Genomic DNA, 23,290 nt, shown 5'->3' on the forward strand with positions numbered 1-23,290 from the left:
TTTAGGCTATATTTGCATATTCAGCACATTACCTGACACAAGTCTCTTTTTACACACAATTCATACTTACACGCACACTTCCTAAATGAAGATGCTGAACTACCTCCGATGTAGAAAAGAGAAAGTATATCTAAAGAATTTTAAGAATAAAGACATGCAGCAAAATGGCCAGAGTTTACTATCTAAGCAAGCCTAAACCCTTATTTAATATAATGACTGAAATATATATATCTATATCATGAAAGCACAGTCAGTTGCTGTAATTGGCCAGAATGGATATCTATTTCTTTGCAAATTGCAATCTACCTGATAGACAATCCACTAATGGAAGAGGATGGCCTTCCTTACACTTGGGGGATGGAAAGAACGATGAATGACTCTTGTTAATGTGTCTCAGCACTGTCCAGATCAGTGGTGGCCAAACCCTGAGGGTTCACCCCAGCAGATGAAGGCCTCACACCATGACAATGGAGGCCCTGAAATCACCCTATTCATCAAGCAACTTTCTGACAATAGTAAGTTCCTCATTCTCCAAACTAGAGAACATGCTTGCCTTTAATGTAACTTCTTTTTTTTTTGAAGGATTTTATTTATTTTTTTTAAGATTTATTTATTTATTTATTTATGCAAGCACTGGGGTACAGTCAGAAGTGCAGGAGGGTGAGAGAATTCACCAGAGCCAGAGCGGGGAGCAGAGCAGGCAGACTGACGAATTACACTGCTGAGGGGAGCAGCAGGCGTGGCAGGAGAGGTCTGTGCACCATGTGGGACCCTCGCCCAGTGGCCGGGGATTGAACCGGCACTGCAGAGGCTGTGGGCACCTTCACAAGCCAGCACTCAACCGCTGTGCCACCGGAGAGGCCCTCAATGTAACTTCTACCTTGTCTGGTAGGGATTTTTCTCCCTGAAAAATAAATTGGCAATTTTTTTTTTCCTGGTGAATTTCTTATGCATTTGCCTGCTCCTGACCAACTCTGAGCCTACTGAAAAAATTAAATTTTCAGACCAGCGAAGCTAAAGTCAAGAGCCTGGATGTGGTGATCCAAAATAGATGGGACCCCAAGGGTTGACCTCACTCAGTGTGCACTGTGGCCACAATAGCTATCACATGTGCTGAACCTTGACAAAACTCACAGAGGTGACTAGAAAAAATTAAGATCTAGCTACAGGCAACAGAATGGATGGATTTTATAATCATAATGCAGAGGGAGAGAAGGAAGACAAAAAAAGAAATCACTTATGTAGAATTTAAAAACAGGTAAAATTAATTCTGGTAGTTTAGTGAGATAGATCACGTGTGTGTGTGTGTATGTGTGTGTGTGCATATACATATATATGTATATGTATATGTATATTTATGTGTGTGTGTCTTGAAGCTACGCAGACATACAAAGAAAGAATAATCTCAGGGAAGTGTTTAGCTATAGTCTGGTGGGGTTTAGGGGAAGTTGTGATTCAAAAGGACACCCAAAGGATTTCTAGGGCACTATTCTAATTTTGATTTGAGTGTTGCTTACGTGGTGCCTGCTTTATTACTAATTGCTAAATTGTATGTGTGTGTTTAAAGCACTTTTTGTGTATATGTTGTAGTACACAATTTTTTTTAAGTTTAAAGTGCTGAGAACAATGGATGAATTGGAAGCCATGGAGTGGGAAAGAGAAGGGAAAGAGGCTTTATTTCAAGTTCAAGTTGCACCACCTGGGACCTGCATGACCTTAGGTAAATTCTTCTGTTCCTCATGTTTACTACATGCCAAACGCTGCCAGTGGCTGAGGATGCCAAGATAAGCAGAACTCAATATAAGCCTTCCTTTTGTGGGAAAGCAGAAATGAATCAAATAATCACACACGTAAATGTCATATGGGAACTATCGTAAGTGCTATGAATACCTTATGAAGATACAGCAGGGGAGAGGGGAGACAAAATTAAAAAAAAATGACAGAGTAGGGCCTCCCTGGTGGCCTAGGGGTTAAATCTCAGCACTATCACCACTATGGACTAAGTTCGATCACCGGCCAGGGAGCTGACCCACATGGCACAGCAGACCTCTCCTGTCTTGCCTGCTGCTCCCCTCAGCAGTGTATTTCAGTCAATCTGCCTGTTCTGCTCCCCCTTCTGCCTCTGGTGAATCCTCTCACCCCCACACCTCTGGCCTATACCCCAGTTCTTCTACATAAAAATAAAGTAAAATAAAATAATCTAAAAAAAAAAAATGACCAGGGGCCTCCCTTGTGGTGCAGGGTTTAAAGTCTCAGTGCTATCAAGCTATTACCAGTCACTGCAGCATGTGTTCGATCTTTGGCCAGGGAGCTACCCATATGGCGCAGCAGACCACTCCTGTCTTGCCTGCTGCTCCCCTCAGCAGTGTGTTTCAGTAGATCCACCTGTTCTGCTCCCCACTCTGTCTCTGGTGAATCCTCTCACCCCTCTGCATCTCTGGCCTGTACCCCAGCTCTTGTATGCATAAATAAATAAAATAAATCTTAAAAAAAATGACAGAGGAGAACTTATAATAGGAAATTTGATCGTTCAGGGAGGTCGGGGAGGGTCTCTGGGGAGTCACCACCAAATTGAGGTCCAAAGAACTGAGAAGTTTTGACTAGGAAAAGAGGACTCTGAGGGAATATATTCAAGGCAGAGGAAACAGCATGTGTGGAAAAGTCTGTGGCAGAGGAAGACTGGAAGGCCTTGGCAACTGCAAGGAGATGGGGTTCTGTTTGTGAAGAGCTTTAGCGGCGAGCCCGGCACACAGCTCTTTGGGGAAGCTATTGTAGAAGGTAGATGAACAGAAAATGTATGTGAGGAAATGCAGGTTGAAAATAATCATGGAAATTTTTCAGAAATAAAATTAATATCACAAAGTACTATTTTAAACAAATTAGAAAAAATAAAAGATGTTATGATACAGTAAAGGATCCATTTCTTGGGTAAAATAAAGATATTTTCTTCTTGGAATTGTAGTGAGTAAGACCATCTATGACAAGCCACTTAAATTGCGTAGTATTTGGTAAACAGTCAAAAATGTATCGATTATTACCTTTTATAATTATTAAATTAAGACTGACAGGTGGTAACAAGATGCTAAGTTCAGATAGTTCAGATATTGCCATTAGAAAAACATTTTTGGAAATACATTTGGCAGTACCTTACCAACTAGAGCTATTATTCTTTGACCCAGTAACAACACTTTTGGGGATCTAGTCTCAGGATATATTTTTTCCCAAAAGAAGGGAAAAAAACACATGGACAAACACTTATTGTAGTGTTATCATGAAAAATTAGAAATAATCTACATATCCAACAACAAAGAGGTTATTAAATTATTTGGGTGCTTACTATATGTCAGGCTTTATATATATATATATGTATATACACACATGCACATGCACATACATATATAAACAATGCAATACGGCAAAGTGAAATATTATTTGTTGCCATTGTTTAGAGACTTTGTTCAAGGTGACAGGATGAATAATAAGCAGAACCTAAATTCAAACCCAGATTTATATGACTTCAATGTTGTTACAAGTACAGATGGTTAAGATGGCCTGAAAATCAAAGTTCAGTTCCACCACTTATTATGGGGTGCTAAAGGTTAGTCAACTAACCTTTCTGTGTCTCAGTTCCCTTATCTATGAAATAGAATAATAATAGTACCTGCCTCAATGGATTAAATGAGTTGACACAAAAGTACTTGAAAAGTTGCTATAAGAGGCATAGAAGTACGAACCATCCAAAGCCATTAACACAGATTTTAATCAAGATAATGTATAATTTTGGTGTAATGGTAAATGAAAATATAAAATTGCATCTCTGCTATAATAATCTAAAAGGTATTGCATACATGGACAAGAACTGGAATTTCTGCAGACAAAAAACTGTACTTATTGGGGTGTTGGTAGTATAGTGAATTTGTTTTCATTTATAGTAATGATGTTTTATAAGAACAAGAACAATAAGGTATAGCTTTGAAAAACTATAACTTTAAGAAATTTCCAGTAGAGTAGTTGCACGCTATTGTTTCTGCTGTATAGAAACTGTCCTAACTGGGGACTTACCCTCACACTAGGCTATTTGAAGGGCTCACAGTTAGTGGCTGAAGCAAGGTACTATTGCATAAAGATTAATTTTGCAGACTCTGAAATAATAATAGATCCTGGTTAAATTTCATGTGGATGGCTGCACAACTCAGTGAACATAAGCCAGTTACTAACCTCCCAGAGCTTCGGCTTCCTCCAAGTCAAAGGTCTTAGATACCTCCTGCAGGTTTTTTGTTTTAGCTTTTTTTTTTTTTTGAGTGATAAATAAGAGAATATGACACTTCCTTGACTTCTGCCCAAGACTATCACAATTATGATTAAATATTCAATAGAGTAATTAGTTGTTTCATATCTGCCTCTTGGAGACATCCTCTAATGTCTCAGAAGATTAGCTCCACCAGAGCGTGGAGTATCGCCCACACTAGCATGATGTTTCATACATAGCAAGCGCTCAAGACAGAGAATGAAGGCATGACATCTTGCAGGAGTGGACAGTGATGGTTTCAACTTCAGAAAGGATGTTGGCATAGGAGAAGACCCGAGCAGCGCCCCTGGGCTCCCCTGCCACAGCAGGACAACTGCCCCTGCCCCCAGGTACCAGCCAAGGGGGAGGTGGGGACTGAACTCGGAGGCATGACCAGCGCAGGGCTGGATGCAGAGCGTCTGTCTGGAAATAGATGGACCCAGTTGTCCAAACCAGGAACATCAAATCCTGGGAGGATAAGGGTTAAGGTGGAATGTGGAATGTGGCACGTGGGGTGGAGAGCCCTCCATGCAAACCTCAGTAGTTACCTGGGCTAAGCAGGCGCCCCAGCCCCTCTCACCACTACCTCAACTCACCCAGAACTACTCTTTCTGGTGTCTCACTTGAAACTTTGGGTGGGGGTCAGGCCAAGACCATTTTTCCGCTGGAGGACATGAGTCAGTGAACAGTGAGGTTCCACTTAATCACCACCCAAGAACAAGGTCCTAAAAATCAGCAGCTAAAAAAGCAAGGAAGTGATTAATATAAAAATCAGGATAATGAGTGTTTCTTGGGCAGGATGGCTGGGGGTGGTGTGGGGGGCTGGAAAATGCTGGAGGGAACAGCGCCCGTCCCGGATCTGACATGGTCTATTCCTCGTGGTTGCTTTTCAACTTTAACCTCACACATCCCCCCACCTTCCCCGTGTGTATTATGTTCACAATTTTAAATAGCTGAAAAACAAATTACAAACCATAACAGGTTTTCAAATGGGGGCTGGGAGTAGGGAAGGAATGACCAGATTTTTATTTTTAAAATATCAATTGGGTATTGAATGGAAAATTGATTGCCAATGTGGCAAGGCCAGCCACAGAGAAAACAGAAGGTCAGGTGCTGCTAGAATTACTATAGATAATGACTGAGCTAAGAAAAGGCAAAATATTAGTGATGGCATCTACATTTTTTTTTTTAAACAACCAAAATGAAAGAGAGGCTGAGACTGACCCCTTGGTTCACTCCATGCATGGGACGCATGTGGCCCAGGAGTTATTGTCCAGGGACAGGCACGTAGCTAAAAAGACACATGGACCCTGGGCCTTCTCACCTCCCTGGTAATAACTTCACCCATCCAGAGCTCAGGCTTCTGGGCCAGTGGTACAGAAACATGTTTATTAACTATTATCCCAGTTAAGCTGACATTAGGGTTTCGGCCATAATATGTAATCATCAATAATAACATGAATCACGCAAGGCTTTTCAGTGTTTGCACATCTACTATCTGGTCCCAGAATGTTAGTCACATAGGGGAGACATTCTCACTTTGTTCACTGCTGTAACCTCAGAGCCTAGAACCAAGTGTGGACTATAGTAGGTACTCAATAACTATTATTAACTATCACATTTGATTGGTATTATTATTGAGAGTGAATCATCGCAGTGATCCCATGAGAACAGATAGGGTAGGACTTACTACTCCCATTGTAGACATTAGGAGACAGACACTGCAGGAGATCAAGGAACATGCCAAATAGTTGATAACTTGCTCAACAGTCATGATTTAATTTCAGGTTTTCTGCTTCAATTCTCTTGCTTTTCACACTTCGTCACAGATGAAGGGCTAAGGTCTGAAGTTTTTAGAGGTCTGAAACTCCGGATGGGAGTGTTCCAAAATATCGGATGGCACGCTCAGACAGCCTGTGTCACGGGTGCCAGGATGTAGTGTGAGCAGGGCCTACCCAGAGCCCCTGCACCTGGAACCATGGAGCAATCAGACCTGGGTGACCCCAGGCTGCTCTGTTCTTGTATTTCATGTCCCTTGCTTGTCTCTACTCCCCATTCTTGCTATTCCTCTTCTCCAAGCAACAGAAGGCTAAGAGAACCCCATTATTGCAAAAATTTATTTTAATTTTTTTCTTAGGGAAAAAAAAAAGAAAAAACCACGAAATGTGGCAGCAGATGGTGTTGGGGCTGTTCAAGAGCCTTTGTCACCCAAATGAAATCCCACCTGTAGGCTGAAAATGCAATGTTCCGTGAGACGTCAGTTTGTTCACTTTCTTCTTAATATTAACTAAAATGAATAATTTGAAGCATAAGCCACAACTCTGATACCTGGGAACTCCAGATGCTAATTAACATTATACACCTGGATCACACTTAAGACACGTGGAATTATGCGTGTCTAACATGGACCCCCTCATCAAACCATAAGAACTAGCAAACAAAACACTAAAAAAAGGGATTTTGGAGAGAATCTCTAAAATACACACAAACCACTTAGCAGAGTCAAACTTTTAGGTCCCTTTCCTCCCTTTTGCCCTGTAAGGTCTTATACTCACGTTATCCCAAAAGCAATTTGGTCAAGGAGAGCGAACCATCCTGGCTAAGTAGTGTAGGTAACAAGACTGTCACACGTAGGACTCACCAGAAATTCATTGCCAAACTCCTCTTTGTTAATTTTCTTGTTCTGGGCCCTGTCCAGGTACTTTTGCAGGATTTCTCTCTGGTCCATGCTGCAGGGCAAGCGTGATGGTCTGTAAATGGGGTGAGGAAGGCATGTCAGATGTGTGCCATGGCCCAGACACCCTGAAAGCCTCCACTGCAACCTGAGCAGAGAGCGGGGAAGGTTGTGGTTTACTGACTTCATCACAAGCCCTATAGGAAATTAGTACGTAACCGCCTCTGTGGTCACACAACAAAGCCATCATCTCACTCCTGGGCCCTAGTGCCTTCCTCTTAGCAAGGGAACCTGTTACAATTTAGGTTTTTAACAAACAAGCGGCTACCCGGAACACAACATGTGGTCTGCTCAGTTCTGAGGCTGTTCCTCTCCAGCATGCTTAAGCAAATTCGCCATTTTTTTTGTTTCCTAGAGGAAACACAGAACCACAGAACTCTAGATAGGCCCTGCCTCTCCCCATGTCCCTAATGAGCACAAAGGTCCATTGATATTTCTGTTTTCTTCTGTCCCACATAAATTCTGCAAAGTGCAGGTGGCCCAGAAAGGGAGGTGACCCTATTTCTAGTCAGCCACCTTCTGCTGTGTTGCCCTCCCAAGTTTCTCGTCCACGTGGTGAGTGGCGAACATCTGTCCATCGGAGGCGTTGCTTTCATTCAGAACTTTTCAGTCTGCTGTGTGGACCTTAAACTCTCTTTTAGATGAAACAAAGTCAGGTGCTTCTGCAGTCTGTCTCTCCAGGGCTGGGGAAATGCCAACCTCCATTAAGGGAAGTGCTGATTTCAGGGGCTGCCCACCTTTCCCTACTTTTTGAGCTCCACTTGGATGCCAATACTGAGAGCTTTGATCTAGATAGGATCCAGGAGCACAGTGGTCCTGTGAGGCGCCCCTCACCAGGTAGTTGGTACAATACCCCTGTCTGTAATAAGCCACTGAGCAAGTCAACCCTTGCTGGCAAGAGTGTAATTTTTCAGGGCAGAAAGCTTGCGGAACTATTTCTAGAGACAGCATTTCTTCTCTGCAGCCAATGCCTTCAACTTGCCATTGCTTTGGGAAGCCACGCTGTGCACGTGGCATTTTGATGCAAACAGGCAGGCTGTTTTAAAAAAAGCTCACCTGCATCTCCTCCTGCATCAATAGGAGCAATGGGTGCACCTCCTCAGTGGGTCCAAACCAACCCAAGAGGGTCTTTTTTGGTGTGATAACAGGCAAAAATCAGTAGATCACCTCTGTGTAAGGACAGGTCAAGAAATAATATGCTGAAATTAGTCTGAAATAATCTTAAGGAAAAGAAGAAAATGCCTTGTTAGAACTTCCTCTATTTAAGGTATTAACATTATTCAAACTTCCTTTAGGAAATCTTGATTCTGAACATTATTAAGTTGCAGCCACTTCATGAAGCCCTGCAAATAATAAAGGAGAGGTCATTGAAATATGCTGCTTATAGGCAAGTAAAGCCCATAAGGAATTTCAATCCCAACACACATAAATTTAAATGAACCATAATTCTTCAATGATAATTACTGAGAATAGGATAGTATTGTTCAAATGATTGCCATTGAGCATTAAAAGAAAATTTCCAGCTGCTCTAAATAGTACAACCTTTAGTTTGTCTACTTTAAGACATATAAAATATGGGAACACTTAAACAAATGCAAAGCTGCAAGGTCACATTAACAGAAACTAAGTGAAAAAAGATATATACTATCACTGAAGACACAGATGCAATAAAGAATCAGTTGTGTAAGTGCTGGGATTAGGATGCTTTTTAAAATTACCATGCCATTTTTTAATTAGAAAAAAATCCCCACAAAAAACATTAATTTGGGAACCAATTTATTGAGTACCCACTAAATGCTAAGCACGAAGGTCCCGAGTATACAATCGTGAACAAGGCAGAATATGGTGGAAAACAGCCGTAACTAGTTCATAAAATCTCTCAGAACTAAAGATATAAACTTAACTGAAACATTCAAACCAACTTGCTTCTGAGCAGAATGGCAGAGCACAACCCTAAAAGGATAATGATTTTCTGCATTTGGACAAAAATATAACATCTCTGGCCCCTTAAATTGTCTTTACTTGCATAAGAATCAGAACTTTACTAATTAATACATAAAAAGATACCTAATAAAATTAAATTCAATAAATCTATTTTCCTCAAACCTGTATTTCAGAACAATCTAACTTTATTATCTCACGTAGCGGGGAGAGGAAATGGAGACAGATCTGAAATAACAACAAAAAATTTGCTCAGATGCCCTCTGTAGGCCTCTCACCCTTTTATCTTAGCAAAACTGAAGATTTTTTTTAAAAAAACAAACAGCAATTCTTGGGAGTTTGTTCTATTCTCAAACCAAGCAATATAGAAACATCATGAAATAACCAAACCTCAAAAACCCACTTTGCAGAAAGGCCATTTCCTGGACAGACCACTCAAGCAAACAAAAAGCAAACTGAAGGAGAAAACAAAAAAACATCAGTTTTATTTTTAACAAATCTAAGTTACTGCTTAATTTTTCACACTTCCTTCTACAGATACCCAGAGGGCATAGGAACCTAATTTGCTTGTTGACGGAGATTCTGTTGACTCATTTGTATCATGTGGGAAGATCAAGAGCCAGGCAGGGGAAACAAGTCATACAGCCGACTGGCAAACACCTAAAGGAATTTAAGAATTGACGGATGAAACATTTAAACCGGTCTGGTATAAACCCCAAGTGAACACGACAATTCCATTCAGACAAAGACTCATCAACACCTCATCAGAACCACCAGGCTGAGTTCTTGTGGAAAGTAAAATTGGGCCAGGAGCACCTGAACGGGAGTCAGGCAGAAACATCTCGCTGCTGCTGGTGTTGGTTTAGATGGGCGAAGACTACCAAGAGGAGTGCAGGTGACCGTCACCTGCTCCAGCAAGAGGGGAGCGTGCCATTTTAAGGTCAATGTCAAGGTTGTGCAGGTTGGGAATGAGATGACAAAAAAAAAGAACTGTAAACAAAGAGAATGTCGGGAGAGATTATTAGGACAAAATAAACTAGTCAGCAGGGAAGATACTCAGGCCTTCCAGAACATTGTTCTCTGTCTATGAAGAGGCGTGTTCTACCTGGGGAGCCACTTAGCTTCTGCTTTAGTTTCCACCTCCTCCCACATTCCCAGGGTGATCGGTTTGATATGGGCTAAGTGTGTCATCTGTGAAACACTCGACTCAGTCCCCTGTCGCTAAAGCCTATTGGTTCTTTCTCCTCAATGGCTTTTAGGTTCAATCTATCTTCTACTCCTGTGTGAACCAAACTCCAGATGTCACATCCAGATTCCGGTGGGAATAGACTCTTAGGTATCTTCTCATCTATGTACCTTGCATTCTAGTATCTCCTGGCAACTGAAGCTGGATGACAATCCTCAAAACCCCACTTTCAGGACCTCCCTGGTGGCCTAGGGGTTAAGTCTCAGCTTTACCACCTCGTAGGCCTGAGTTTGATCCCCACAGTTTGATCCAGGGAGCTACCCACATGGTGCAGCTGACCTCTCCTGTCTCACCCCCTACTCCCCTCAGCAGTGTATTTCAGTCAGTTTAACTGTTCTGCTCCTAGCTCTGTCTTTGGTGAATTCTCTCACCCTCCCACCTCTGGATTATACCCCAGTTCTTTTATGCAAAAATAAATAAAAAATCTTGAAAAAAAACAAACACAACAGCTCCACTTTCATGCTAAAGAACCAAAGTATTTACTGATGCCTATTTACTGATGCAAGTCCAGATTCTGCTCCTTGTCACCAGGCCCCTCCCCTCAGTGTCTCCACCCAACCGACACAACCACATACCCACAGACCTTGCTCATTCCACTCTGCTCTTTCACTACTTCTCACCTTTGTCCTATCTCTCACCAAGATGAAAATGTAGCCGTAATGCCTTGTTACTTTTTCTCAACAAATCCTGTCTCTAGTCCACCCATGACCTTAGTCTGAACCCTTTCAATATAACTCTTATTCAACTACAGAAGTTTTCTTAGTTTCTTCACATGTTCCTTGGCCCCCACAAGTTCATTTAAAAGGAGTTTCTTCAAAATAAAATACAGTAACTGCCCCCCTGTAAAGTTTGTCAAAGGCAGTTAACTATAGTGTCTTCTGTAAATTTGTATCACCCCTGGTACCTCCCCTGGCCTTGAGAATGCCTGAAATAAGTGTTGTGATAGTGATGCCATGATGTGGATAGGCTTGGGGGAGACATTCACTCTGCCTGGGTTGCTCCCTACATGAATTATTCCAGGTCTCTTGCCTGGCACAATCCACACAAGTCCCTGCCTGGGTGCTTTCACTATGCCTAGAACAGATGGGCCTTCCCTACAGGGAGGTCTGGGGCCCTGCCAAAGAGTATACCAGCCTGAGTGTGGCTACCAAAGCAGCAGGCTGCAGTGACGACAGAATCGGTGTCACACTGAGCAGAGGCCAGCCGGCAGGGCGGTGCTGGACAACAAACACGACCTCCTTTATCTCCAAATAGACCGGTTTCTCCTTTGTGCAGAGGAACACCGAAGAAACTCTGACACCTCTAATGAAGATGGCTTGTTTTGTTGGTGTTTCCACCTCATCCACAGCAGGTGCATCTCCTGTCCATCTTCAATGTGCACCTGATCACTGCAGCGTTCTGAGAGCTCACCCAGTTCTTCAGTTCGCCTGCTGTGAATTTCATTGTCCGCTTCCCACCTGCAACACAGGGAATCCGCTTCCCATCTGCAACACAACACTCTGCCTGTGGTTTCTGGATACAACCCTCCCCCCAGAGGTCAACTGATAACTTGCAATTTAAGCAACTTCCTTTTTTTTTTTAATTGAAATACCAAATGGGACTCTTGGTGAGGCTTGGTATTTTGATTTATATCAAAATATAAACAAACCTAAAGTCTCATCTTTCATTTGATTGTGTCAATGTTGAGTCGCTCATTTAGTCACTTAATGAATATTTATGTGATCATACACACACACCAGAGAAAGGGGGAAAGAAGAGCTAATGTGCAAGAAATTGTCTTCTTTCAAGAATCCTTTGTTCTAGTAGGGAAGACAAATATACAAAAAACTATCGCTTAAGGCTATTTGTGACAAGACCATAAAAGTGACACCAATGAAATCTTGAGACGGCAAAGGTCACTTCTTATTTGGATTATTTGAATAGCTTTCATAGAGGAAGTGATGTGTAAGTTAGATTTTGAACTTGTCTCTAGAACCTGAGACAAAACAATATGAAACAGTAGGAGGGTAGGATAGTAAGTTGCTGGCTTGACTGGATCACTGGTATGTAAAGTCTTGACTAATTAGGACCAGACTTCTAGGGAATTTGAATACCAGGCTGAAAAGCCAGGCTTTATTTGAAGGATATTGGAAAAGTACTGAAAGGTTTTTTTTTTAACAACTTTATTGGGGTAGTATTGACATACTATAAACTGCACATTTCAAAGTCCTTGCTTTGATTAGTTTTGGTGTGTGTGTATACCCAGAAAAGAGCACCATGATCAAGACAGTGAACATATCCAGTCACATTCAAAAGTTCCGCTGAAAGATTTTAAATAAATGGCAATCAAAGCAATGCTTTGTGAAAGTATCTCAGTGATATTTAAAAAAAAAAAAAGCTCCCTTCTGATAATTTTTTTGAAAGTCTCATAAGCACCTTCAGTGGTGTGTAAAATTTCAAAATGAATTCTACCACACCTAAGAATGAATTGAAAGAGTGGGTAAGGAAACCACAGTGTTAGCCAATCTCATAATAGTATTTTGGGCAGATTGGAAAGGTTAAGTGGTAATAAACTCTTGTAGGAAGAATCAGGACAAAAAGGAAAGAATAAGTGAAAAAGACTAACGTCTGAGTAGGACTGGAGAGAGAAGGGTAAAGCAATAGGAGTTCTGGGCAAGCGGGATGGCAATCTAGAACAGTCTGGGAATAAGAAAGGTATGTTCATAAAGAATTAAGAGTTGTGGACATGGATTTGTGAAAAAGATAAGTCAAATTCAAAACTGTCATGTGAGTCGAGAAGATTGGCTTGCCTTGGAGAGACAGTTGATGGAAAGAAGCAAGTCAATCTAGAATTTTATGAACCCCGATCACTGGAGTGGCAAATTGTCAGTGATGCAGTACTCAAAATATTCCTGGCACTGGGCCTAGCCCTTTACAAAGTATATTGTTTCATTTATCCCTCACAATAATCCTACGAATTAGTTATCATATCATCTCTATTTTAAGATGTGGAAACAAAGGCACAAAGGAATTGGACTAATTGCCCAATGTCACCTGATTAACCTATGTTGTGGCTAAATTGTTAAAAATCAAACGACCTGAATATATTCTTCATCCCTGGGCTTAATCTTGTAGCCAGTCGCTTTACCTCTCCTAGGACAGGGTGGCCCAGCAACAACACATCACCCAGCCAGAGCAGCTTAACCATTTCCTGGAATCCCCAGGGGCACCTTAACCTCAGTCTCCAGATACTACAGGATACTTGGAACTAGATTCACAGTCTGATGCTTTATGGGAATGGAGGGTAAAATAGGAAGCTGGTGTGGCTAAGAAGGGAAAGAAAAGAGATAAAGAGGAGGCTGCTGGCCTTGACATTTATCATTCAATTTATTTTTTTTGCAGTTTTATTGAGATATAAGTGACATGTAACACAATGTAAGTTTAAGGTATGCAATCTAATGCTTTAATGCATTTATGCCCTGAAACGTGATTACCTCAATATAGTCAGTTAGTACTTCTATCACCTCACAGACTTATATAGCTTTTTTTTTTCTTTTTTTGTGGTAGGAAATTTTACAAATCAACTCTCTTAGCAACTTTTAAATAAACAGTGTTGTCAACTCTAGTCACCAGGCTGTACATTACTATCTAGAACTTTTTCATCTAATCCCTGCAAGTTGTAGCCTTTAACCATCTTTAACCCTCTGGTGCTGGCAACCACCAATCTGTTCTATTTCTGTATCATTCAGCTTAGACGGTACTTGCTAAACCATAGTAGAAATGCATAGAAGAATTTTATTTTATGAACTGAAAAGCATTAGTCAAAGTGAAAATAGTGATATTGTCTAAGAGGTCAAATACCACAAAACTTAGCATGTTGAGTTTGAGAGTAATGTAAGGAACAAAGGACAACAAGTGTCTTAAATTGGCAGCAAAAAAATTAACTTCCACTAAAGAGAAACATGAAATCACATTCAGGATTGCTAAACCATTGTGATTTATTCAAGAATAGAGGAAACAGCGTACCTGGAAAATGTCAACTATATTAACAACACTGTACCTTTGTCTCTGTGCATTTTAAGGAGCCAGATGGCTGGCTGGCTGAAGGGAGGGGATGTGGTTAGTTTGTTAAAGTTTAGCCAAAGCCATAAAAAACAGATATAGCAAAAACAGATATGGCACTGTGTTTCTTCTTGACATTCAGGTAAGTGATCTGGCTTGGAGACTGGATGAAGGAGTCTCTACCTGATGATTGCCTACTAATCTATGAAATTACGATGGACAGCTATGAGACACACAGACCCTAGACACTCAGTGCTTTACTTCCAATCACTTGTTTCTCTATGTTACTCAGGAGTCACGGAGCTCCCTGGTTTTTCAAAGGTCCTAGAGAAAGTGGACTTGAAGTGAATTTACACTCTCAAAGTAAATTCTGAAAAAAGAATTATCCTATCTACAACTGTGTTTGGCAAGAATTATCTGGATTGCCACAGAATTTAAGTTGCTCAAGGAGAAATGTTTGTTTAGCTTTAGAGCAGAGGTCAGCAAACTTTTTCTGTAAAGGGTCAGATAGTAAAGACTTTAAACTTTACAGACCATAGAGTGTCTGCCATAGTCATTGAACTCTGCCTTGCAGTGTGAAAACAGCAACATTCACAGACAATGTGTAAACAATTAGCTGCATTCCAAAAACTTAATTTACCAAAAAAAAAAAAAATTAGACTGACTTGGCCTGTGGTCAGAATTATCCAATCCCTGTTCTGAAGTGATGGTTCTTAAATTCTACAATAACATCAGAATTGCTTTGCAGAACAGGCTAGCCAAAGCCTGGGCCCCAGTTCACCCCTAAAGAATCAGAATCTTTAGGCATGGGGCCTGGAAATTAGCAATTTACAAGGTCCACAAGTGATATGGGAGCACACTTTTATAAACATTTGTGCAGTCAGCTTAATCCGAGCTGGGATGACTAGCTGTCCTGATTGGGGGCAGCACTTCCTGTATCCTGTGGCTGTGAAAATGCTCTTACTGTTCTTTCTCTGGCCTTTCTAGTAGGAAAAATGAACAGACCACTAATTTTTGATTACAACACAGAAAATGCAAAAATAATTCTGCTCAGATGAAATTTAAATTGTGAGTTTAAAAGGAAATGCTCAAAATAATAAGATTTTACAATTACAAATCTCCCTGAAATCTTCTAGAGGAAAAAATTAGTAGACAAGATACTGATAGAACAAGCCTACATCTGATGGACTAGCTTAATATGGAGTCCCTTTCCCCTGTGATATCTCCCACAAATGCCTGTCCTGTTGCCTGGAATTCTACCATGTACAAAGTCATTGCTTTGGGTCTGGAGGTGCTGGCTTCAGCAGAACCTCAATAAAATTCACACAGACCTCTGTAGACCTTTGGGAATGGCTCCTACCTTTACCAATCAGTGGAAAAAGATTACCCAGTTAAGATCAGTTCTATGCAAAAGAAAGCCGTTTTTTATTTGATCCTTTGTTTTAATTGCCAACAATCAATCAACCCAGTCAGGCAAAGAAGAAGCACTGTGAAGGCTGGGAAACAGCTCCATCTCTTCTTTAGCAGCTTTCCACATGTTCCTAGGAAGGACAGTGAATAACACACAGTCAGAAGGATGATCGTAAGAACTTCCTAAAGAAACCAGGAATGATCTGCAGATACCTCCAGGGAATGTGGCTCTTCCTAAGGCATCTGCTGGCCTTGGAAATGAAAATAGTGCTCCATGAAAGCAGACGTTCTAATAATTACTGAGATGTGGGCTTAGAAAGCCTCCTATAGTTATTACTATGGCACACAACACTAATTGTTTTGTTGTTGTTGTTAGATAATAAGATTATTCTGAACTTCCTCAAGACATATCCAAAGATGTTAGGGAAAAAGACCCAGAAATTTTCCAGGGAATGAAGTGATTCTAGCTGAGATTAGAACTCTACCACCCAGTATACTTTATAGATGATTGTGTGTAGGAAGTGGAAGTAAGCTTTACAGAATTAGCAGCCAACATTTTAGGCAGCATGACTCTGGAGTCCAACACCCACAGGGTGAGCTTCTGAATATTCCCATTTTTCATGGCAAGAAAATCCTGCATTTTCAGTGAAGTAGGGAGACATGTTTTCATGCTTGGTTTCCAACTTACAGAAAGAGTCACGAATAGGATACCAAGTATAAGTACAAAAAGGGTTCAAATGACGAGCAAAGCGAGGCACCCTGGCATACTTACCCAACCTCCCTCGCGCTTGATGAAATCCCGGATACCACTGTTCTCGTTGATCATGGTTGTCATTGGGGTAACCAGCTGACGTGCTATTTCAGGAGCCTTTTCTGCCACACATACAACAAGTTTTACTAACATTCCCAGGAAGGCTCTCTCAGAAGCTAAGGTGGAATCCTGAGCACACAAGGACTTCACTTTGTCCTGAAGTATAGCTTTTGCCTGGGGACAGAGACAGGATACATCAGTGGAGTATCACTAAAAGAAAGTGCAGGAGGCTACAGGTGCAGGAATCCAATAAAGCCAATGTTTCCCAAAGAGTGGCCAATGTATTTTTTTAAATTTATTTTTTTTATTTATACAAAAGCTGGGATATAGGCCAGAGGCGCAGGAGGATGAGAGGATTCACCAGAGACAGAGTGGGAAGCAGAACAGGCAGATGGAGGAAAGCACTGCTGAGGGGAGCAGCAGGTGAGGCAGGAGAGGTCTGCTGTGCCATGTGGGTATCTCCCTGGCTGGCTGGAAATTGAACCTGTGCTGCAGAGGCTTTGGACAGCTTCACAGCACTGTGCTCAACCTGCTGTGCCACCGGGGAGGCCCATGTATCGATACATTCTTAGGAGTCAATGGATAAAATCTTCTCATTTTAATATTTTGTTATTTATTGTAATGGATCTTAGAAAAACAATTAAGAAACTTATCAAACAATGATTTCAGATATTGTTGCTCAGGATGAACAAAATGATTGAAAGAAAAACAAAATTGTTTGAAAGAAAAATACTAAATACATGATAGTGCGGCTGGTCACATTATGATGGTATTGCTTGAATGACTGAAGTCTGGGAAAATATGAATGTAAAAAAATTAGTTTTTCTTCTTCTTTTTCTTTCCCTCTAAAATTTTGTCTGAAAGCTATAAAGTGGGGCCAAGCAAGAACTATTGTGCTGTAGCATAGAGCAAACCATGTTGGCCAAAGCAGGATATCAGAGCCCACGCAGCTGAGAAGGGATATACACAGGAGACTACCGAAATCTTGGCTTCCAAATATCATTCTCCATTTTAAAAAAAAACAGAACTCCCTGGAGAATGGCTGGTTTCAGGCCAACACTTGAAAAACACAGGATCTGTTAAAAATGAAGTATTCCAATAATGATGAGACGATGTAAGAAAGAATTCATGACTCTATGATGATATAAAACATAAATTAGGGGTCTCCTCTGGTGGCGCAGCGATTGAGCGCTGGGCAGCGAGGCTGCCCGCAACCTCTGCAGCGCCAGTTCGCTCCCCGGCCGCCGGCGAGGGTCCCACCAAAAAAAAAAAAAAAATTAGTAGGGCCTCCTTGGTGGCACAAGGGGTTAAGACTCAACCTACGAAGCTGTCCACAGCCACTGTAGCACAAGTTTGATCCCCAGCCAGGGAGCTACCCACATGGCGCAGCAGACCTCTCCTGTCTCGCCCACTGCTTCCCTCAGCAGTGTATTTCATCAGTCTGCCTGTTCTGTCTCTGTCTCTGGTGAATCCTCTCACCCCCCCTATACCTCTGGCCTGTACCCCAGCTCTTGTATGCATAATAAAATAAATCTTTAAAAAAAAGTTCCAACAACTTAAAAAATAATAATAATAAAATAAATAGGTTGAAATTTTGATGAAGTAAGGATATTTACACGGTTTCACAGTAAGTCCCTATGAACTACTTATTAATTATAAAATGGAAAATAGTAACTTTACAGTAGAGCGGACTTGCAGACATCTTCAGCGACTTGAATTAACATCAAGAAGGAGACAAGCTGAAGCCTGTGCCACTTGATGAAACACAATGAAAACACAGCAATTTCTGTGCTATTTCTATCAAAGGTACTACCAAATTCTGAATCTATCCAAGAGGTAACAGCAAACAGACCAAGTGAAGAGCCATTCTACAAAATAACCGGTCCATAATCTTCAAATTTCAAGGTCATGAAAATCAAGAAAAGACTAAGGAATCATTCCAGGTTGAAAGAGACTAAAGAGATGACAACTGGGGCCTCCCTGGTGGCACAAGGGGTTAAGCACAGCACTATAAAGCTATTCACAGTCTCTGTAGCACAAGTTCGATCACCAGACAGCCAGGGAGCAACTCACATGGCGCAGCAGACCTCTCCTGACTTGTCTTCTGCTCCCCTCAGCAGTGTATTCCAGTCAGTCTGCCTGTTCTGCTCCCCACTCTGTCTCTGGTGAATCCTCTCACTCCCTCCACACCTCTGGCTTGTACCCCAGTTCTTGTATGCATAAATAAATAAATCTTGTATGCATAAATAAATAAATATTTTAAAAGAGAGAGAGAGAGAGATAGGACAACTAAATGCATTATCTGATTCTGGCCTAAATCTTTCAGCTATCTTTCATTTATCTTTCAGTGATAAATGGTATTATTGGGACAACTGGAAAAACTTGAATGGATCTGAAAATGAGGTGATACTTCATCACTGCTGATTTCCTGGTTTTGATGATAAGAGAACATCCTTGTTTGAAGGAAATATAAACATATTAGGAGGTGATGAAACTCATTATGTTGGCTACGCAAATGATCCAAGAGGGAAATTCTTTGTATAAACATGTAATTTTTCTATGAGTTTGAGACTTTTGTAAAAAATAATAATAATGTTTCAGAGAGTTCCCAGTGCAGCAACCCATTCACAGCTTCTGAACCTAGCAGTGCTCCAACAGGGCAAAAATATCACACACTACCCAGACTCAGTGGTCTATCAAGTCTCTGCAATTTTCCAGAAGAGTGCTGGTAAGGATGGTAACAACTGCAAACTCTCCCAGAGCCAGTGTCTAACCTTTGTGAATACAGAACTCGCTGTATTCACCAAGAATAAGAAGGATCCCAGGACCCTTGCCTTCACGATGAAGAAACTGGACCTCAGTTCTGATGGGCGGCTGGATTTTCAAGAATTTTTGAATCTTATTGGCAGCCTGGCCATAGTTTGCCATGACTCCTTTATGAAGTCCATTTGTTACAGAAGTAAATCTGAGGAACCCTTGGGCCTGACCTCCAGACACCCCCACATTTCCTCCTGGCCTCCCTATCATCATCCTTCCTCAAAGCCCACCAGGCAATAATAAAGCAGTATCAATTTTTTAAAACACACAGTGACAAAAAAAAGTGTTTTTAATTTAAAAAAAGGAGATCCATAGCAGGAATCTAGAAAACTTAAATAAGGGATCAGGAAAATGAATAACTATAAGAAAGTGAAAATCAAAATCAACAAAAAACTATGAACCAGAGACACTTTTTGGGGGGTGGGGGCCGGGAGGGGGAGGGATTGGGGTCAGAATGGGGCATGTGCAGTTGTATGGGGGAATATAAAAATAAAATTTATTATTTAAAAAAAAATTAGCAAAATGTGACACAGAGACATGAAGTGACTATGTATATAGATATTTTTTCCAGATACTTTTGAAAAGATGGCACCTGTAAGCTATCAAATGCTAGGTTGCCACAAGTCTTCCATTTGTAAAAACTGTGCAATAAAGTGAAACAATAAAATGAGGTATGCTTATACTGTGAAAAAAAAAAAAAAAGGAGATCCAGTTATCAACTATCTAAGAAAGTTTCAGTGTGAGTAATTAGGAATAACAAGTTCTGCCTCAATGTGAAGGAGGCACATCAGCCAAACTGAATTTAGTAGAAAGAAAGCATAATAGTTATGTCTATATGTTCTGAGGGTTTTGTGTGTTATGCCTAGTGTGGTTCTGAAATCACTCTGGAGTCAAATCCTCACTTTACCACTTACAGAGTAACCTAATTCTTTGTTTCCATACTCCCCAGTTCTCTTATCTGCTTACATGCATAGCAAATCCGAAAATCCGAAAAAATCTGAAAAACATACTGCGGACCTGTTGTGTCTCAGGCACTGTTCTAGGTTATGAGGGTATGATGGTGACCAAAACTGTTAGATGTTTGCTTTGATGGTGTTGTGTGTATATGGGGAGAGATTGAGCTATGGATAATAGTTTCTAAAATGCCTCATAGAGGGTGTAAAAATTAAATGAAAGTAAATATGAAGCATTTAGAATACTAACTAGTACAGTGATGAGATAACATTAGTTGCCATTTTTGATGTTAATCAGCATGTTCTAGAACATAGTCTATGGTTTTTAATTCCAGTGCAAAATCCAGTACTACTACATACTACTATCAGCATTCTGTTGAAAAGCTAGATATGGCCTGTGAGTTCCTGTAAGTACTTTGCATCAGACTTGTTAACAGCCTGTCCTTTCTATCTATGTTTCATTGCTGGACCTTGGGAAAAACAAGATCCCACTTCCAGCAAAGTAAGTATTAAAGCAGGTAGATAAAATGAATAAAGTACCTTATCAGAAATAGTGCTCTGTGTCTCTAAGTCCAGCTCTGATTATGAAAATCAAATGGGAAAATCTGAAGGTTGATCAGCTTATTCCAGAAGCTTTCCTTCTGAAACCACTTGGATTTTAATGAACTCTGAAAGAATTAGCAGTTGGGGGAACTCCTGCTGTATCTCTTTTTATGAATAGAAGCCCCCAAATCTTCCACAGAATATTTCTAGTCATCGTCATATAGGAGAAGTGAGAAAAGGGTATTTGAAGTAGGAAAATTTAAAAAAGCAGCAAACAATAGAAAGAAATAAGTAGAAACTTGACCTTTTCCTGCGTGAATTCTGTGATGACAGCTTGTGCAGTAGTTTCCACTTCTTTGTTGAACTCGTCAGCCAGCATCCGAAGGCGACCAGCAATGATGGCCTCGTCAAAAAAGCCAGCCCCTCCTAAAATGGAAGAGACACATATTGCTTTTGTCATAATCCTTGAAGGAATGGCAAATCCCAGGAAACTGGGCACTGTAGAACATTCTTTTGACTTTTACATAATTTTGGCCTCATTCTCATCCAAGAATATCTTCACTGTTCTGTCAACGCCAAGAGAAAATCTCCTTTCACTGAGAATCTCTTTCCTAGCCATGAAGATTTCAGATATTCCTGAAAGCTTAGAGTTACCTTTTGAAACAGAAGGAAATAAGCAAGCATTTTCAGATTTGCTCAATGATCTACAATCACCATCTCCGACCAGAAGCCTTACCTGAGTCAGTTTCACAGTCACAGCTTAAGCTCCGGCTAGCAATCGGGGCCTGGGGGTTTAAGATGTCCTCGAGTAGATAGCTTATGATGCACTCAGTTTGCTCCTCAAAAGTTAGGGAATTCATTTTAGATGTTTGCTGCCAAGTTTTGCTTTTCCACACAAGAAGTTTTCAGTAGACGTGTTTCCCTCTGGTGAAGTTTCCTACTGGGACATACAGTCCTAGAGCCGTTCTCACCCTTCCTGAAAAATAGCTGCCCAGAAAGGTGAGAATAGTGTGAAATGCTTAGGCACACAGAACTTATGGAAGACTTTTAGTTCCTTCTCAGAGCCACACCCTTGTTAGTATTTAAGATTAATGAATAACTTTCATTATTAGATAGCCAATTTAGAACTGAAAAAGAGTTGAGGAAGGTCTTCTTGGGTAATGCCATTAAGAAATACTTCCTGGCCCTCCCCGGTTGCGCAGGGGTTGACCGCTGGATTGCGAAGCTGCCCACAGCCTCTGCAGCGCCAATTCAATCCCCGGCCACCGGGTAAGGGTCCCACACGGCACACAGACCTCTCCTGCCGCCCGCTGCTCCCCTCAGCAGTGCATTTCGTTAGTCTGTCTGTTCTGCTCTCCGCTCTGTCTCTGGTGAATTCTCTCGCCCTCCCGCGCTTCTGACTGTACCCAGTGCTTGCATAAATAAATCTTAAAAATAAATAAATAAATCAAATAATCTTTAAAAAAGAAAAAAAATACACCCTGTTAGGTTTAGTGTATGGTGTAATTTAAAGAAAGAAGAATTTTTTTTTTAAAGAAGCATGTATTTTTATTTATTTGTTTGTTTGTTTGTTTGTTTATACATGCACTGGGTACAGTCAGAAGCGCGGGAGGGCGAGAGAATTCACCAGAGCCAGAGCGGGGAGCAGAGCAGGCAGAAGGACCGAAGTACACTGCTGAGGGGAGCAGCGGGCGGCAGGAGAGGTCTGCGCGCCATGTGGGACCCTCCTCCAGTGGCAGGGGAACAGCCGGAGATCGAACCGGTGCCGCAGAGGCCGCGGGCAGCTTTGCAACCCAGCGCTCAACCGCTGCGCCACCGGGGAGGCCCAGAAAGAAGATTTTGAAGATACTGAAGAATTTAACTCCTGACTATGGCATTTATTTGCCTCAACCATACAGTGATTATTCATTGAGTACCTATGCATAAGGGACTATATTTGGCACTACAAGTACACAGAAAAATGACATAGACAGTTGCTGTCCTCATGGAACTTACACTTCAGCATGAATGCCAGATATTAAGTGTCCTATCACATAATTTCTTGTGCTTATTGAAATAGTGTATGATTATAGGGAAACAAACCTATGGGGTTAGGTAGAAAGAACTTTTTGAAGCAATAACATCTGAGGTGAGCTCTGGAAGACAAATAGGAATTCATTATGCAAAGAGGAGGAATAAGACCATTTCAGGTTGAAGGAATAGAGTATAAAAAAGCTGGGGAGGGCATTTGAGGGATTATAAATGGGGATAATATGAAGTAATTCACAGGGAAATGATGAGCAATAAATAAAATAATGTTGTGGAATGATCCGGCAGTATCTGACAAGCAAGAAATATTAAATGTCTCCTTTTAGACCAAGGTCTAGATCTATTTTCTTAATAGATTTGGATTCCATATTGTTCTAAGAGATCTAGGATTAAACTCTTACTCTTACCAATAGTATCTGTCTTCTTAATGTAGTTACATCTAGTTTTGGGGTCTGGATCTCAATACCACTCGAAACCT

At 41.0% G+C, this 23,290-nt stretch overlaps 1 protein-coding gene across 1 annotated transcript in view; it reads right to left on the reverse strand.

Moving 5' to 3' along the window:
* The window catches only part of PTPN22 (protein tyrosine phosphatase non-receptor type 22), a gene marked incomplete at its 3' end in the record, with an annotated part of 51,776 nt that extends 35,318 nt beyond the window's left edge, over nt 1-16,458 (reverse strand). The window contains exons 1-2 of the mRNA XM_084242462.1: nt 16,433-16,458; nt 6,930-7,017 (exon numbers count right to left, since the gene is read on the reverse strand). Coding sequence (XP_084098588.1) covers nt 6,930-7,016 — 87 coding nt within the window. The 5' untranslated portion in view covers nt 7,017; nt 16,433-16,458. The remainder of the gene's footprint in view (nt 1-6,929; nt 7,018-16,432) is intronic.
* Between the last annotated feature and the right edge of the window lie 6,832 nt (nt 16,459-23,290).

This window comes from Talpa europaea, assembly GCF_964194135.1.
Source record: "Talpa europaea genome assembly, chromosome: 9".
In the NCBI taxonomy this organism is placed as follows: Eukaryota; Metazoa; Chordata; class Mammalia; order Eulipotyphla; family Talpidae; genus Talpa; species Talpa europaea.